The sequence below is a fragment of the Schistosoma mansoni genome, chromosome 3, assembly GCF_000237925.1.
Source record: "Schistosoma mansoni strain Puerto Rico chromosome 3, complete genome".
In the NCBI taxonomy this organism is placed as follows: Eukaryota; Metazoa; Platyhelminthes; class Trematoda; order Strigeidida; family Schistosomatidae; genus Schistosoma; species Schistosoma mansoni.
The window spans coordinates 18,771,413-18,787,187 of NC_031497.1; the positions used below are offsets into that span (position 1 = coordinate 18,771,413).

The window sequence follows — 15,775 nt, forward strand, 5'->3', positions numbered from 1 at the left end:
CGATGTTTAAAGAAGGTTTTATTAGTAATCATTAACCCATAGGAAATATTATAAATTGATTTTGCAATGTAGAAAGAATCCAATGACACTTATATACATAAGAAAAGAAAACGAAGTTAGAAGTGCATTCATTTCATACAAACATCTGTAAAATAAAAAGAACTAGGCCCAATTTGGACTAGGTAATAATTATAGATTATTAAAACATTATTACTGAACTAAGAGAGTGTAAGACGAAAAAAAGAGAGGAAATTTTCTAGTGGAAAAAAAACAGAAACAAAATAGAACTATTCAACTGTTTCTTTTTTTTTTGCAAAAAGCATAATTAATACAAACTAGGCTGTTCATTTCGTAGTTCATTTTTATTGTTTTGACAATGTTCTTGAAGAAGTTGTAATATATCTGTTTGAAAATATTCCGGGGCTTCTTTTGCCTCTTTAAAATAACAAATTTAAAGAAAACAGGGTAAGTGAAAACTTAGAAAAGAAATGTAACAGTTCTGAAATATTATATAAATTTAATTCAATTACTAATACATATTACAGATAAATTAAAAACGGTTGTTTACATTTGGCCTCCAAATGCCCTGGTACGGCCGATAGTGGGGAGAGTCCGCTCTACCTCTCGAAATGCTCTCACATGGCCACGCGTATATAGCTTCTACCACTGATACGGAAATCCTACTCACTGCCTTCTAGTGGCATTACTGTTGTTTACGAAATTGAGAGGACGAAAAGCGAATGCCTGGAGCTTTAACCGGGTTGGTGAACACGGCGAGTTCACTTAGGGGAGTTGGAAAACCCTGATTACAAACCAATGGGGCACATGGGCTCCAGTATCCTAAGGGAACAAATGGCGTATGAACCAATCATCGGTCACCGGCTACCATGGGACTGCATTTCCTCACGATGCCCCACTGCCTTGTGGATCAGATCTTTAGGTCAAAGGCTCGGGGTGTGGCCCCCTAAGAAAACCACCTGCTTCTGATTGGGCACGTGGGCAGTATCATAGCCCTCACACAATTAAATGAAATGACAATTTTTTGTGTGGCGCATATATATCTAGTGCCCCCTTGTACCAATACTCATGTGTTCAAATAAATAAATAATGTTTACATTTAATGTATGGATGAGAAAAAGAGAAAGTTAATGATATCTCGTAAATATCAAAATCAACTGTAGAAAGGAGGATTTTAACTAAATAAGATGCACATTATTATTATATGCAGTCTTGAATACCAACAGCGCTGTAATTATAAACCATTGCTAATAGTGATATAAACATCATACGTCTTGAACAAGTTAGTCGGTCTCTGGAATGAGTAGCCCAGTGGATAACACGTTGCTGTTTAAAGCGAAAAGTGCCGGGTTCGAGTCCCAATGTGAACATAAATATTCGGATGCAGGTACGAGAACTAAATGGAATGAATCGCGCATCTTGGATTCTACTCCTGGCTACGATCCATCCATTTTAAATAAATGAAGTACGATTTTCACTGACTATATAACCAATGTTTGGAAATACAGTTGGAGGCATTTAACAATAACGCCTGAGTCTAACAAAGAATGAATAAGTGCATGTGATTCTAAATATTTCCCAGCAGAAAATATTTATGAGAATTATTTCTGACAAGAAGTGTTAGTCAACTTGGGTCAATATCACTGATATGGTGAGTAAGAATTAAGGATGATAGTGTTGAGTCGGCTTCCGGAGAACTTCGACGGAGCCTCCAGAGGCCCAATAAGGAGCCGAAGAGCCCCAGCCAATCAGAGTACGATGGAACATTCTAGAGTTCCAACGTGGCGTGCTACTATTGGTCGGTAGCATAATATGTCGTTAATGGATTGGCTGAAATATGATGTTGATTCAACATACGCTAACATCTATAAATACCCATGATTTTCTGTACAGGATTGAACCTTGGAGTAAAGTTTTTCTCTCATACTCGTGTCTTCTCTCTGGTGTTCAAGTCGCTGAGTAGTTCTAGCCTGTGGGTTACCAGAATAGCTTAGGAAACGAATATAGCGTTCAATCGACGAGACGTATCAGATAGTCTATTGGGATATGAGTGCCTCATAAAACTTATAAACAATGTGCACACAGGACGTATGTATGTTCTTTGTAAAAATGATAGCCTAATGGACAAGAAGGCCCATCTGTGTTTATTGACTAACGTTATACCTTTAATATATATGTCCTGGAACCATTCATTAGAGACGGAAATATTTGATCATCATTCTGAGACAGAGGTATATGACAACAGACAATGGATATTACTTAAAACTCCTTACTTGGAGACAATAGAAAATATACTGATAAAGTCTTTTTCAACGAAAATCTAATAGCGCACTAATCGTAACTTTTAAAGTTCAATTATTCTCAACCAACAACTTTTGGAATGATTCCAAGCACGATAGAAGTTATGGTTGATGCCTAACAGATTATTTCCAATACAACTGACCACTGAATATAATGATCAATGAAATAAACAAACACTATCAGTGTCTGCTGGAATTTACTAATCAGGTAATAAACGCTAAATCTTACCCTATCAGTCACATTTCTGGCTTACCTTCTAACAGAAGTAGATTCAGGTTTAAGAAGAGGGATAATAAGTCCCATTGACGCTTTGAACGTATTTTGTTGCTTAAATGCTATGAAAAATGCTAGTAACTAGATCAAGTAAAACTAAGACTATTTGTCGTCTCGTTTTGCATAAAATTCTGCTTGGAGCCCTTTTAGGGTTACTGCCGATCTCAAGTCCGAGTAAAAGAGGTAGGTTGGGCATGAGGTTAGGAATACCAGCATGTACAAAAGAAACCTTGACTAGTAGAAAAACGTCAACCAGAAAAATTTTCTTACATAAGAAATTAAATCTATGACAAAAAGAATTTCAAAAAAAAACAAATTTACTTGTAATCCAATAGTAAATGTCCCATTCATTGTCTGGTAAGTTGATTAAACTATCATACGCAATAAGTTGTTCATGAGTCATTGAATTCAGGTATTTAGCAGCAAATGTACTATATAGAAATTACCGAAAAAAAAGATTAGATCACAAATCATGAAAAAGCCAAGCCAGATTAAAAACTAATAATTAGTACATATATCTAATGATAACACATTGCTAATCTCTCTATATAATATTTGCGATTTATTTTAGTCTATGATAATCTAGTATCACTAGTACAAATACGATTGATTCTATTGAATAAGCCCTTTATTAAACCACGTTTGTAATGAATTGGGCAGTGGCTATGGTAATTAAGATATTGCCGATGTTTCACCAAAATTTATCAAAGGGACTAATTATTTTAAAAAAGGTTATTACACTAATCATTCATAGTTACCTTTTATTGCATTTTTTAAAAGCAGGAAAGTTCAAACTGTGGAAATATAAGTACCAGTGGTACTAAAAGGGACCAAACGTTAGCTAAACTGAAGTATACAGAGTGAACTTCAAACTCGAAGCCTATCGGATGAAAGCAGATGCTTAACTGTCAAGTCACTGCTCAAAAACTAAGACAATAACGAGGTGAAGTAAACACATGAAACATACAGCTTTTAAGGAATTTAGAACACAATAATAGCATTATGTACTTTTCTGTCACCATTTAAAGATTTCAGAACGTATAAGTTACGACAACACCATTAGAGAATCTTGTGAAATATGTAAGTCACTTATACATGAAATAAAATTTAAAATCGACAAAAGTATGAGTGAACTAGACATACTGTACACTGTATTGATTAAATTATGAGAATAGCTCATTTAAACGTAGAAAAACTCAATATATTTATGGCATAAAATATTTATTAAACTTCACTTGCCATGTACAAGTTTATATGGTCAGGTTGAGTCGCATTTTTTCTAAAGGGTAGTGATACTGTCTGGTTTTTCAAATAACCAAGGTAAATGGAACAGGTGGAATTTACAATATGCCTGTTGAAATCCGAGTGTTCTGAATGGTAAATCACCGCTTTACGTTACTAAATGTAAGACTTAAATAAATGCGATCAAGTGAAACAATGATCTGTGTTGAACCATGTTTAGTTGCATATAAAGTAGGATTCTCTAGATATTTTACGAAAATTGAACTGTAATGATCGAGACAATCAATGTATTTTGATAATAAAATATTAGGATTCGACTGCATTTTGATCAATCATCTATGTCCACCACTTAAAATTTTCAAGATCAATGAAAAAATCCGTTTTGTTTTAGCGAAATTTCTGACTGTAATTATCACCTACCACATTTCAAACAACTAAGATTGTGTTGTTAATTGAACAGTTATAAACAGTTAGGAGACTCTTCTAATACGTAATGAGAAAAATAGAAAGACTGGATGACTGGTGCACAACACTTAAACGACAATACGCTGAGCGACCAAACAGATAAAAGCTTTGTAAAGAAGATGTATTGGTCAAGACCACAGAAGAATTAATTCACATTCAAGTTAATTTCATTATATATCGATTAAACTCAGTGGTTATTAATTACAAAATTTATAAACTAAACAGTAGTTGCTTAAGCACAAAAATACGGTGAATTTATAGGCAACATCAAAATAACTACTTTCATATTAACTGAATAAATGTACTACAAGTAAATAAACAGACTTCGCAAATAAAAGTAATGCAGCAAAATTGTATTGAAAGTTAACTTTAGCCAATTTACCAAGATGAAGATTGAATTTCACATCCTTAACACATTTTCAAATAGGCAGTTTTTTCGATGTAAATTTGACTGAATACGATTTATTGCATAGGGTTCTTCTAACAAGGTGAATATTGATAAAATTGTAACTTGTGGAGCTATCTTATAAAGAATTATTGTCTATATTTTTATTGTAAAATTATTAGATATTTGGATTATTGTATCTCAATATTTTCTTAATTATAACCTTTTGTTTGGTGCTTAAATTATTGACATATAATTCCGATCAGAACATTAAAAACACGAAGTTCAGAGAAAGGATCTCTTTTCAATAACTTTATAATCAAGTTGTACAATCATATATATATATGAATTTTGTTAAAGTATCAGTTCCATTGGGACATATGATCAAGGAATAAATATGAAAGATTTTATTGATTTACTTGAACACATAAATATTGGTACAAGGGGACACCAGATATATATGCGCCACACAATAAACATGAGAATGGGAAGAGAGAAAGTGTGTAACGTGCGTATTAGAGAGAGGAAAAAAAGAAACATACGACACAGACTAGTGTATTGAAGTGTAATAGTAATAATAATAATGGGGGGAACGGAAAGGTACAACCGAAAGAATCCTTTCAGTTAAGGAAGTTACAACCACTTTTTATGAAGAAAGTAAAAGAAGGTTACAGCAGGATTGTCACTGGCTTCTATTCTGAGCCATATCTGATAACGTCTCTACCCACTGTGTCACACCATTTTTCGGACCCCAGCCAGGAAGTACTGAAGGACCAACAGAAGCCAGACCTTTGCAGCTTTCTTTCATATCACGACACCATGTCATACACTGACCACCTCTCCGCTTTTTCCAACCAGTCCCAGCGTCGGTAAATAATGCGCGACGTGGAATTCTCTGGGACGACACTCGTAGAGCATGTCCAAGTCACCAAAGTCGATGTTTCAAGACAGTGACACCAATTGGATTATTGTCTCTGTGCCCGAACACATGAAGCCGAACCTCTGCATTACTAACATGGTAATACCACTGGATGTCAGCAATCCTTCGGAGACAGCGATGTTCAAAAACAGAGAGTCGTCTAAAATCCTCAACTCGGAGGTCAGGTTTCACAAGCATAGAGCAAAACCGCTCTCACCGACTCGTTGTACATCCAACCTTTTACAGTCAGATTAACATCGCAAAGGCGTCAAAGATGGCCTAGATTGGCATAAGCCGCTTTGGCTTTCACTATACATGAATCGATCTCATCACTCACGTCACCACCAGCACTTATGCAGCTACCTAGATACACGAACTTCTCTACTACTTCAATCTGCTCACCACCCAGGGTGAGTACAGGATTAGGATCCTGCCAGTCTTGTAGAAGTACTTTGCACTTCGAAGGTGCAAAGTACATACCGTACTTATGGACACTGATTACCAACTGACTAAGTGCGGATTATAATGCTAGATTACGTAGTGTGAATGATAACAATAAGAGATTGTGTGTGCAAACAGAAAGCCTTGCATAAATTAACGTTGTATTTTTAAAAATCTCAACTTTCTGTTAACTAATTACAGATCAGTTACTTAATTTCTCTTCGGCCTACGAAGTAACTATGGGTAGATTGTACTTACCTATTTATGTTAATGTGGTCAGGAAATTACTCTATATAATTGTATGAGTTGGGTCGTATAACTGAACGGCTACACAACAGGGATTTTATCTGCTTGTCAGTTTAGTCCTCTAATCAAACACTATGTTGGCAATATTTCGACAACCAATAAGTATTAAAGCCTCAGTTGTTGTTCAGTGGTCAATCGTAAAATAGGTCATCAGTCCCACAGACACTGAGAGAACTAGTTAGTAGTCGAACTAGACAATACTACTACATCCATAGTAACCGCTTGAGTACACAGGTCTCAGAACAATGCAAGAACATGTTGGTTTTATAGTTATAACAAAACTAGAAACACAGAGACTTGCAGGCCAAATCACAAAAGTGTAAAAGCTAAGTACTGGCTAGTGTTTTAATTACAGCTAATAATTATACTGATCTACTCGTACTGTTATGTATGCTAGCTATGCTGACAGATATAAGTAGTATGTAGCAACAGTCGGAAGTGAAATGCCTGGCAGCAGAAGATTGAAACGAAGAGAACAGAAATGAATTTGGGGAGCGATCGAAATAACAGAATTAGAGGGATAGTGGAGGATGTAAACGACGACGCAGATAAGATATGCAAATGATGTATTTAATGTATGATTTTCAGATTTTATCAAGTCACTGTGATTTTGCATTAAGTAATGAATCGGTTTTCTTTCACCTGAGTTCTCGTTCACTATTACTCCATTCACTAATCCGATTGACCAGTCTGCTAACAAAAAATACAATGATCTTGGCTGATTGTTTATGTCCATTTATTTGCCTTCATTGTATAGTCAAACTACACACCAAAAGACCATGATGCACTTAACTCTTTTACTTAAAACACATTTGATACTACATGATTGTAACAAATTGTATATGCATGCAGCTCAACATAAATTTACTGGTCCGGTTGAGACGCTATAGGGAAGTATAGTATGCAAACAAAATAAAGTACTGTTTACCTGAACCACGATAACTGAGTTGAGTCCAAAATTAGTGAGTCAGTCGTTAAAAATTGAGTCAAAACGGTGTTTAACAGATTCACGGTAGGAGAAGGGGTAATCTTAGTAATGTTAAATGTTTTACACTTGACAGAAATATAATGCAAGCACTGAACTAATAATAAACACCCTTCATTTGTATGTCCCGACCGTTGCTGCTACCTTGACGTGGTGGTTGGGCTTGCCTATCGTGATGAAGCAATCGAGCTATGCTGGCTGGAACAATCGTTCCTCGAGGTCCTACCATGCCAGACAGGTCGGTTGAAGAGCGGTAAGACTAAAAGCAGCAATCCCAAGGTCCGAAGGCGAAGTCGTACTGCCGACTGTACAGAGGTGTGACGGCAGTAAGGTGTTTCCTTCAGACAACCAGCATGACAGCGCTGCTGCCTTCCCATAAAGAGGGGTGGGGTTAGAAAAGGTCGACCCTAAAAATGAACACCTCGCCTTATCTCACGGATTTCCGTCTCCGGCGGTAAGGTCATTTGAAGAACGGAGCTAACACGTCAAAAATCCCCCACAAAAAGGCCGTGCGTGACCGGCCTCAAGCAGTTGTCCCTTGGGCACTGCGGTCACGCTCCCAGGTCGTTAAGACCAACACTAATCCGACTTCTTTTTCAGGTCCCTCAAGAAATACCCTTCCACGATGTGGGCAGCCGAGAAGTGATATTAGCCCTCAAACCCGTAACAGCACACGAGACCAAGTGGGTCACTTTCAAATCCTTGCTACACCTCCTAATAACTCTTTTATCTCCACGACTAACCCTTCCCACGTCCTTTCATCACCTCGCATTGCTAGGGCAAACGATTCAAGTACACGGAACGTTATTCCTGGTCTCCTGAAACCACGCTCTAAACTACATATAGGAACTTTTAATGTCCGAACATTGTGCCAAATAGGACAACAGGCTTCCTTAGCTAGGACTCTAGAATCTTACACCATCGATGTGTGCTGCGTCTCCGAAACGCGCATACAAGATCCGAGTAGTGTCATTCATTTGACCTCACCTAATCAAAATAAAGAACCATCTCGATACACGCTTCGTGTATCTGGAAGCCTTGATGCTGCTTCCCGTGGCCTCGCTGGAGTAGGTATAGCATTAAGTCCTAGGGCAGAACTTGCTCTTTTAGACTGGATCCCAGTAGACAGTCGTCTATGCGCTGTCCGACTAAACGGATCAGTAAGGACTCGGAAAGATAGGGAAACTCGTCGTTGCCTCTTCGTCGTCTCTGCCTACTCTCCCACTGACTGCAGCTCAGACGATATAAAAGATGAGTTCTACAGGAAACTTTCTGACCTTCTCCGAAAAGCTAGGCGTTCTGATGTAGTAATAGTGGCTGGTGACTTTAATGCTCAAGTAGGTAAACTAAGTGAAAGGGAAAGATACCTGGGTGGATCTTATGGTGTCGTGGCTAAAAGAACAGATAATGGCGACCGTCTGTTGCAGCTGTGCTCAGATAACCGCCTATTTCTTGCAAATACTAACTTTAAGCATAAGGAAAAACATCTTTTGACATGGCGAACCCCGAATTCGTCCCAACGTTGGACCCAATTAGATCACATCGCTATCAGCCACCGATGGAGGGGCTCGATAGAAGACTGTCGCTCATTCTGGAGCACATGTTTAGACTCAGATCATGCTCTAGTGCGAGCACGTATCTGTCTGCGTCTTACTGGACGTAGGAAAGACACTGCAGGGAAGCCTCTAAGGGTTCTACTTAATGATAAGCAAGCTAAGAATATATTTCAGGAACAACTGGAAAAACAGTTAGACAGACATGTAAGTTGTGCCCACCCCGAAGCAGCGTGGAATGACATCCGTAAAGCTGTGGAAACAGCAGTGATATCCGCTAGTAAGGTAAGCCATAAGGTCAGGGAGAAACAATGAATCTCGGCAGCATCTACTGCACTGATAGATGCTCGAAAACTCATCCCACCTGGCTCTGAACATAACGAAGAGCGGAGTCAGCTTAAGCGAAGGCTAATAAGAAGCCTACGCAATGATCGTGAACAGTGGTGGGTAGCGAAAGCAAGAGAGATGGAAAAGGCAGCGGCGATAGGTAACAGCAGACAACTATTCAGACTTATTAAAGAAACCGGCATTAGGAACCCAACTATTAGCGAAACTATCTCAGACAAAGATGGACATGTCATTCATTCTCAATCCAGGAGATTGGATCGATGAGCAGAACACTTTAGGGATCAGTTCAATTGGCTTTCAGCCACACTTCAGTTACCCACGATCCCCAGTCGTCCTGAATGGAAAATTGATGTAAGTCCTCCAACTCTCTTCGAGGTTGATAAAGCTATAGGAAATCTAAAGCGAGGGAGAGCAACAGGCCCTGACAGGTTTACTCCTGAGATTTTTAAGAATGAAGGTCCAGTACTAGCAACGAGATTGACTGAGGTCTTAGGTAGAATCTGGGAACTGGACGTAATTCCATCTGACTGGTCCCAATCACTGATTGTGCCAGTCTATAAGAAGGGACAAAAGTCCTCCTGTGACAATCACAGAGGAATCAGTTTGACTAATATAGTGTCTAAAATATTAGCTTCAATAATACTTGGACGCCTAACCAAAGCTCGTGAAGAGCAGACTAGAGAAAACCAGGCTGGTTTCCGACCTGGACGTGGTTGCATAGACCAGATATTCACTCTACGTCAGATCCTAGAACATAGACATACATTCAGACGTCCCACAATAGTAGTATTTCTTGACCTTAAGGCGGTATTTGACTCCGTTGATCATGAGGTTCTATGGGAGTGTTTGTCAGTGAAAGGAGTACCAAAGAAGTACATTAACCTCATAAAGGCTCTCTACTCGAACACAACTGGTCGAGTTAGAGCCTATGGCGAACCGTCATCAGAATTGGTTACCTCAAGTGGTGTTCGTCAGGGCTGTCCAGTCTCCCCATTCTTGTTTAACTTTGTCGTTGACATGCTTTTAGAGATATCACTTTCATCATCTCAATCTCCTGGAGTTGAACTTTTACCGGGAGATTCACTTGTTGACTTAGAATACGCCGACGACATAGTTTTATTCGGTGAAGACGCTGACAAAATGCAGAGTCTTCTGACCACTATAAGCAACAATGCAGGCATGTTCGGGATGCGATTCTTCCCTTTGAAATGCAAAATGTTACTTCAGGATTGGGTTGCATCGACACTTGAACTAATGATAGGGAGTGAAGTAGTTGAGCGTGTAGACTACTTCACTTATCTTGGAAGTCTCATCAGCCCTTGTGGTCTGGTGTGTGACGAAATATCAACACGGATACAGAAGGCTCGTCTAGCTTTCGCCAACTTGCGCCATTTATGGCGTAGGCGAGATATCCATCTAGCAACAAAAGGACGGGTTTACTGTGCAGCAGTTTGTTCCGTCCTACTTTACGGCAGTGAAACATGGCCGATAAGAGTAGAGGATATTCGTAGGCTACTAGTATTCGATCATAGGTGTCTTCGACGCATTGCTCGTATATCCTGGGACCACCGGGTAAGTAATGCAGATGTTAGGAAACGGGTACTAGGTAAGGATGGCAAATCGATTGATGAAGTAGTGAAACTTCATCAGTTGAGATGGCTGGGACATGTGTTACGTATGCCCAACCACCGACTGCCCCGACGTGCAATGCTTTATGGTGTAGGAGCAGGTTGGAAGAAAGCCAGACCAAAACATGGCATAAATCCATGAAGTCGCTGACAAGTGGACTGGGCCGTGTTGGTAGGTGTAGACTACCTGGTTGGGATTCGCGAGAAGATAGCGATCGATGGTTAGAGACCTTGAATGACATGGCTCAAAATCGTTTGCAATGGCGAAGGTGCATCCACTCTTTGTGTTCTACCAAATTCTAATCTTCTGAATTCTTCATGTCCCTATCCTTTTTCGCTTTCCAAATTTATTTCATTGTATTATACTCCTTCAATAACATCTTCAAACCCTTATCTTTCACATAATACTTATACTCTTACTACTTCTACCAATATGGGATTTGAATCGACAACTTAATCTCTGTGCTAATGTGGTATGGCAACTCGAACTGATGTACGTACGTACGAAGTTCTACGTTGTAACTGACCGACTGACTGACTCATTTGTATGTTCCCTCAACTTAAAGATCTATCACATAGAAACGAGACCAACGTTAATCCCTCCACAAACACCATTATTGCAACCAGGCTTTTTTCAAACTACCTTATTAAAAATGCATTTTCTCCGGCTCAGTAGATTCAGCATGACAGAGTGGGTATAGATCTGATGAGTCGGTCGAATACTTTGATTCAACTATTTGCTGACCTTCAGGTACTATTTGACAGCAACAACTGATTTACAATGCAACATTTGATGATCGAAGTTATGCTTTCAACAGATATACTACAAGTAAATGTTTTTTAAGCTCAGAGCGATGATCAATAACCATAATTGTTTGCGGATTGACTGAATATCATTTTCCAATCGACGTTTTGTATGATTCCGTAGGTAAAACAAGCCAACTGAGTTAAGTGAGCGGTTTTATCGCCCGAAAGATATTTTGTTGCCCAATAATTGCTGACGAACAACGAATGTCTTTGTTTAACAAAGAGAATGGTCAACCATGAACATATTAAAAATATTAGCTCTGGAAAGATAAAAAAACATTGGTGGACTAATATTTTGGCATCTAACTTTCAATAACTGAATTCCTTATAAAATAACAACACAAGACTATGAGTAAACTGAAAACTTATAGAAATATATATGAATATGATCAGAATACCTTAACAGAATTCCATTTTCCAAATTCCCACGCTTTCTACTTTGATATAATAAACGAGCTCTGCGAACATCATCTGTTTCTGTGGTAGATGCTCGGTTTGTAGATCGTAGTTGTATGTCATCTATAACATTATTCTGACCAAACGATGATTGGGTCGAAAAAAATGAATATCCAGAACACATTTTTATGTTATATTTAGGTAGAGTAATTAATCGGCCATTTAACATATTAGGCAATCTTGTAATACTGTGCCATTTGAAATTCATTCTGTTTATGCTGATTAACTCAAGATAAACTCAAACCCTGCTTAGCACTGGTTATCTACAAAGAAGTACACATAACGTAGTTATTATGTACATACTGAATTTTGAACAAAACAAACGATACTTAACACAGACTTGATAACATTAAAACTGATATTTTACTAATAATGATCACGTCGTTATTTTTTCTCCACGATAACAGAATGTTCACTGAGAAATGAGCAAATACCAAGTGGAGTGAATATTATTCCTAAGAAATATAGGCAGCAAGACGGTAAATAAACGTTGATTTCATGGTGATATCAAGCCAATCAGAAGCATTTGAGGGATTTCAGGGTCACAGCGTCGATTTCAGTACCTGGTGCTTATGTACAATCGGTTCACAGAGGATTTTAGAGAAGACTTGACAATTAGGCGTTTACAATAAACAGAACCACTAAGCAATTCCTTTGTTTGTAATTTCGGTAATCAAACGACTTTTAGACCTTGCGCAGGCTACCGTGATGTTGTCCTCCGATGTAACAATGAAGGAAGACGTTTTCTAGAATAGGAATCTTTTTCTCTCGATCCAGATTGAGACTAAGGTATATTATAATAATTACCGTGAACTGTATAATAAAAGCACCAGTAACATAAGCTGCAATAATCGCAGATGTTACGTGAGCTTCGGTTGTTCAGCGGTATGAGTATTTTGAAGATATATGCGGAATAAAAATCACAAACTTACACAACCGGTGAACACACAAACAATATTGAAGCTATGTGGTCGAGGCTGAGAGTTCTCGCGACCTCCTGGGACCAATTATTAAGTAGCTATATTAGTGAGTTCCTTCACCTTATGCATTACGATTTTAGAACCTTTGAACCTCTCTCTAACCTTGGCAAGTCTTTGGATCATATAAAAGAAGTGTATCCACTTAAATTCTTTGGTTTTGCATAATATATATTTTGCTCTATACTGACTGTTTACTGATTGTCTAATATTTCTCGAGGTCACACAGGATTCATTCAAAAGTCGTCCATAAATTATAATCACGCCGATTTACTCTTATTCTAAAATGAACACAGAATTTTGTAACATTCAGGTAGTGTGATTAGGATTTATTACTAATACCAATTATCTTTTTGACTATCGTTCTTTAACACTACGCCAGAAGATTAAGTTCGTTCCATAAGATGGGAAGCCAATATAACTGGTGTTTTGAAGAGGAACTACATAATGATTTCCTTTCTTGGCATTCAATTGTTTAAAGCTACTAGTTTATGAAACTACTAAAAACATCAGAAAACGGCAAGGATAGGCTGCTGACAAAGACTAAGAGAGCGCTGATCGTCGAAATACCTAAGCCTTTTGATGATAAAAATTCAATTAAATATTTCTCTTTCCCCTAAAATAAGAATGTACATAAAGTAAGTTGGTGAACTGTGCATCAATAGTGGCTGCAGTCACCGACTGTTATTGCGGAAAATGAAATACGTGATCAACACGTCAAAATAAGTGTTCGAGTTCGCGTACATTGTCAGGGCTGTCAAGTGTAGTTTATAGTAGGAAACGCATAACAGTGTGATATTTTACACGTATTGATTTCAAAATGTCAAACATATAACACGGACTTTTGAGGCCACTCAACTTGGATAAGAATTGAAGTCACTAGTAGTTTCCTGACCTTTTTTTTTAGCATAAAAGACAAGAAATTTGAACCGCAAGTTACCAAAGTCACCGAAAACCCCTGACCTACAAATCACAATTGGCGCTAGTAAAATTTGAGAAGTTCCAACTTGATATGTTCCTTTAGAATTGTTCAGTTGGTTGTAGATGGAACAAAAGGAACTTTCACTCAACGGGCTTCCGTTTCTAGTAGCAGTGGATCAACAATACTTCCAGGCAGGGACCCAGTTATATCAACGATAATAAAGAAAAAAAGAAATCGGTATATCCTAATAAGATGTTATCCTTAGTCCTTAAGAATAGGTCAAGTTTCCTCTCAAAGGAATTCTAAGAAGTCATTTGGACCAGCTCAGTCGGCAGTGAATTCCAGCATTTGTGACTCTCAATGAGTAGAAGTTGTGTCTACAGTCCGTTCTACTATGTTAGGTCTCTGGGTGTAATCCTTTGGTTAGTATTGTGACTAAGATTTAGTAGATGTTTAAGGGAATGTTCAAAAGTATATAAGGCACTGTAGGCAATTAGAAAGCCAACTCCAAGATTTCTGTACTCTAATGGATAGAGGTTAAGTGATTGGAGGTGCTCTTCATAAGGTTTGAATTTGAGTCCTTGAACTGATTTCGTGGCTCGACGTTGGATACGTTCCACAGTGTTCTTATCCTTTTGGGGTGAAAGAAGATATACTATCTCTCCGTACTCTGAATTGGAAAGTTCTTCCGTCAAACTGGCCAAAAATGCTCTTCAATTTTACCAGTGCAAGGTCTGCTTAAAAAGGTGTTTTCGTCACATTTAGCGTTAGACTTCAAGGCGTAGGGTACCAACACACCTAAATATTTTTCGACTTGGGATTATTCTAGAGAGGAGTTTCCTAAGTTGTAACTATAGTCTGCAACATACTGAAGGTACGACTAGTTTTCTAGTTTTGTAACTCTAAACCAGTAACACCTATGTTCGAAGCGTTCCCCAACCAGTTGAAATCAGAAGTCAGATGAGAAGAGGTAGGAAAGATATATTTGATACGTTATCAATATATCGAGAAGCGTTTACTGTGATCTGGCTAGCGAACGTAGGAGCTGTGTCCCACGCTGGATCGTAACGTGGTCTAGTGCGGATGCATGACCGAAAGCCTTCAGTTAAACAATTCCACTTAAAACAATTTGGTCAGCCTCCAATGTCGAACACTTAATGATCTATTGATTTTGGGGAATTATTTACAGCTACAATGCCTCAGATGGACTACTTTGCACTTTGAAGTGCTGAAGGTATGTCCGTTGTCGTCTTCCCATATTTGAAGTCGAGTTAGATCCTCCTGAATTGCTAGTATATCGCTTTGGTTACGTATCTCTCTCGCCAAAGTTAGACATCGTCAGCAAAAAGCAATAAATTAGACGATACTTGTTGTGGAAGATCGTTTATATGAATGAAGAAGAGAAGAGGTCCTAGTACTGAATCCTGGGGAGCCCAAATACGACATTCCATACACTGAGAGAAAGTGTAGTGTACCCTGACCTTAAAATGTCGATCATTTAGATATGAAGTGGGCCAGTCAATTAGAGGTAGTTTGATACCAAATCGTTTGAGCTTATTTTTAAGACATAAAAGGTTGACCATATCAAAAGCCTTTGAGAGATCAAGGTGAATGATGTCAACCTTCTCCTTATGATCAAGGATGGTTGTCTATCTGTCCACTGCAGCCAACCGGTTGGTTACACAAAAGTGACATTTTCTGAAACCGTGTTGTTGGGGTGAAAAGAAGTTTATGAGAAATAAATTTCCA

At 38.3% G+C, this 15,775-nt stretch overlaps 1 protein-coding gene across 1 annotated transcript; it reads right to left on the reverse strand.

Annotated features, from left to right (window-relative positions):
* Positions 1 to 14,091, reverse strand: Smp_029740 (hypothetical protein). Its single transcript, XM_018799512.1, has 4 exons — positions 14,072 to 14,091; positions 12,070 to 12,390; positions 2,914 to 3,023; positions 1 to 435 (listed from the first exon to the last, which is right to left on the reverse strand). The coding sequence occupies exons 2-4, from the start codon at positions 12,333 to 12,335 to the stop codon at positions 326 to 328; spliced, it is 486 nt and encodes a 161-aa protein (XP_018651293.1). The 5' UTR covers positions 12,336 to 12,390; positions 14,072 to 14,091; the 3' UTR covers positions 1 to 325.
* Between the last annotated feature and the right edge of the window lie 1,684 nt (positions 14,092 to 15,775).

Excerpts from the sequence above, each read along its gene's own strand:
- Smp_029740 (XM_018799512.1), bottom strand. The coding sequence starts at position 12,335 with ATGAATTTCAAATGGCACAGTATTACAAGATTGCCTAATATGTTAAAT. Across the intron at positions 3,024-12,069 it reads GAAAATGGAATTCTGTTAAG|TACATTTGCTGCTAAATACC; the intron begins GTATTCTGATCA and ends ATTTCTATATAG. Across the intron at positions 436-2,913 it reads CATTTACTATTGGATTACAA|AGGCAAAAGAAGCCCCGGAA; the intron begins GTAAATTTGTTT and ends GTTATTTTAAAG.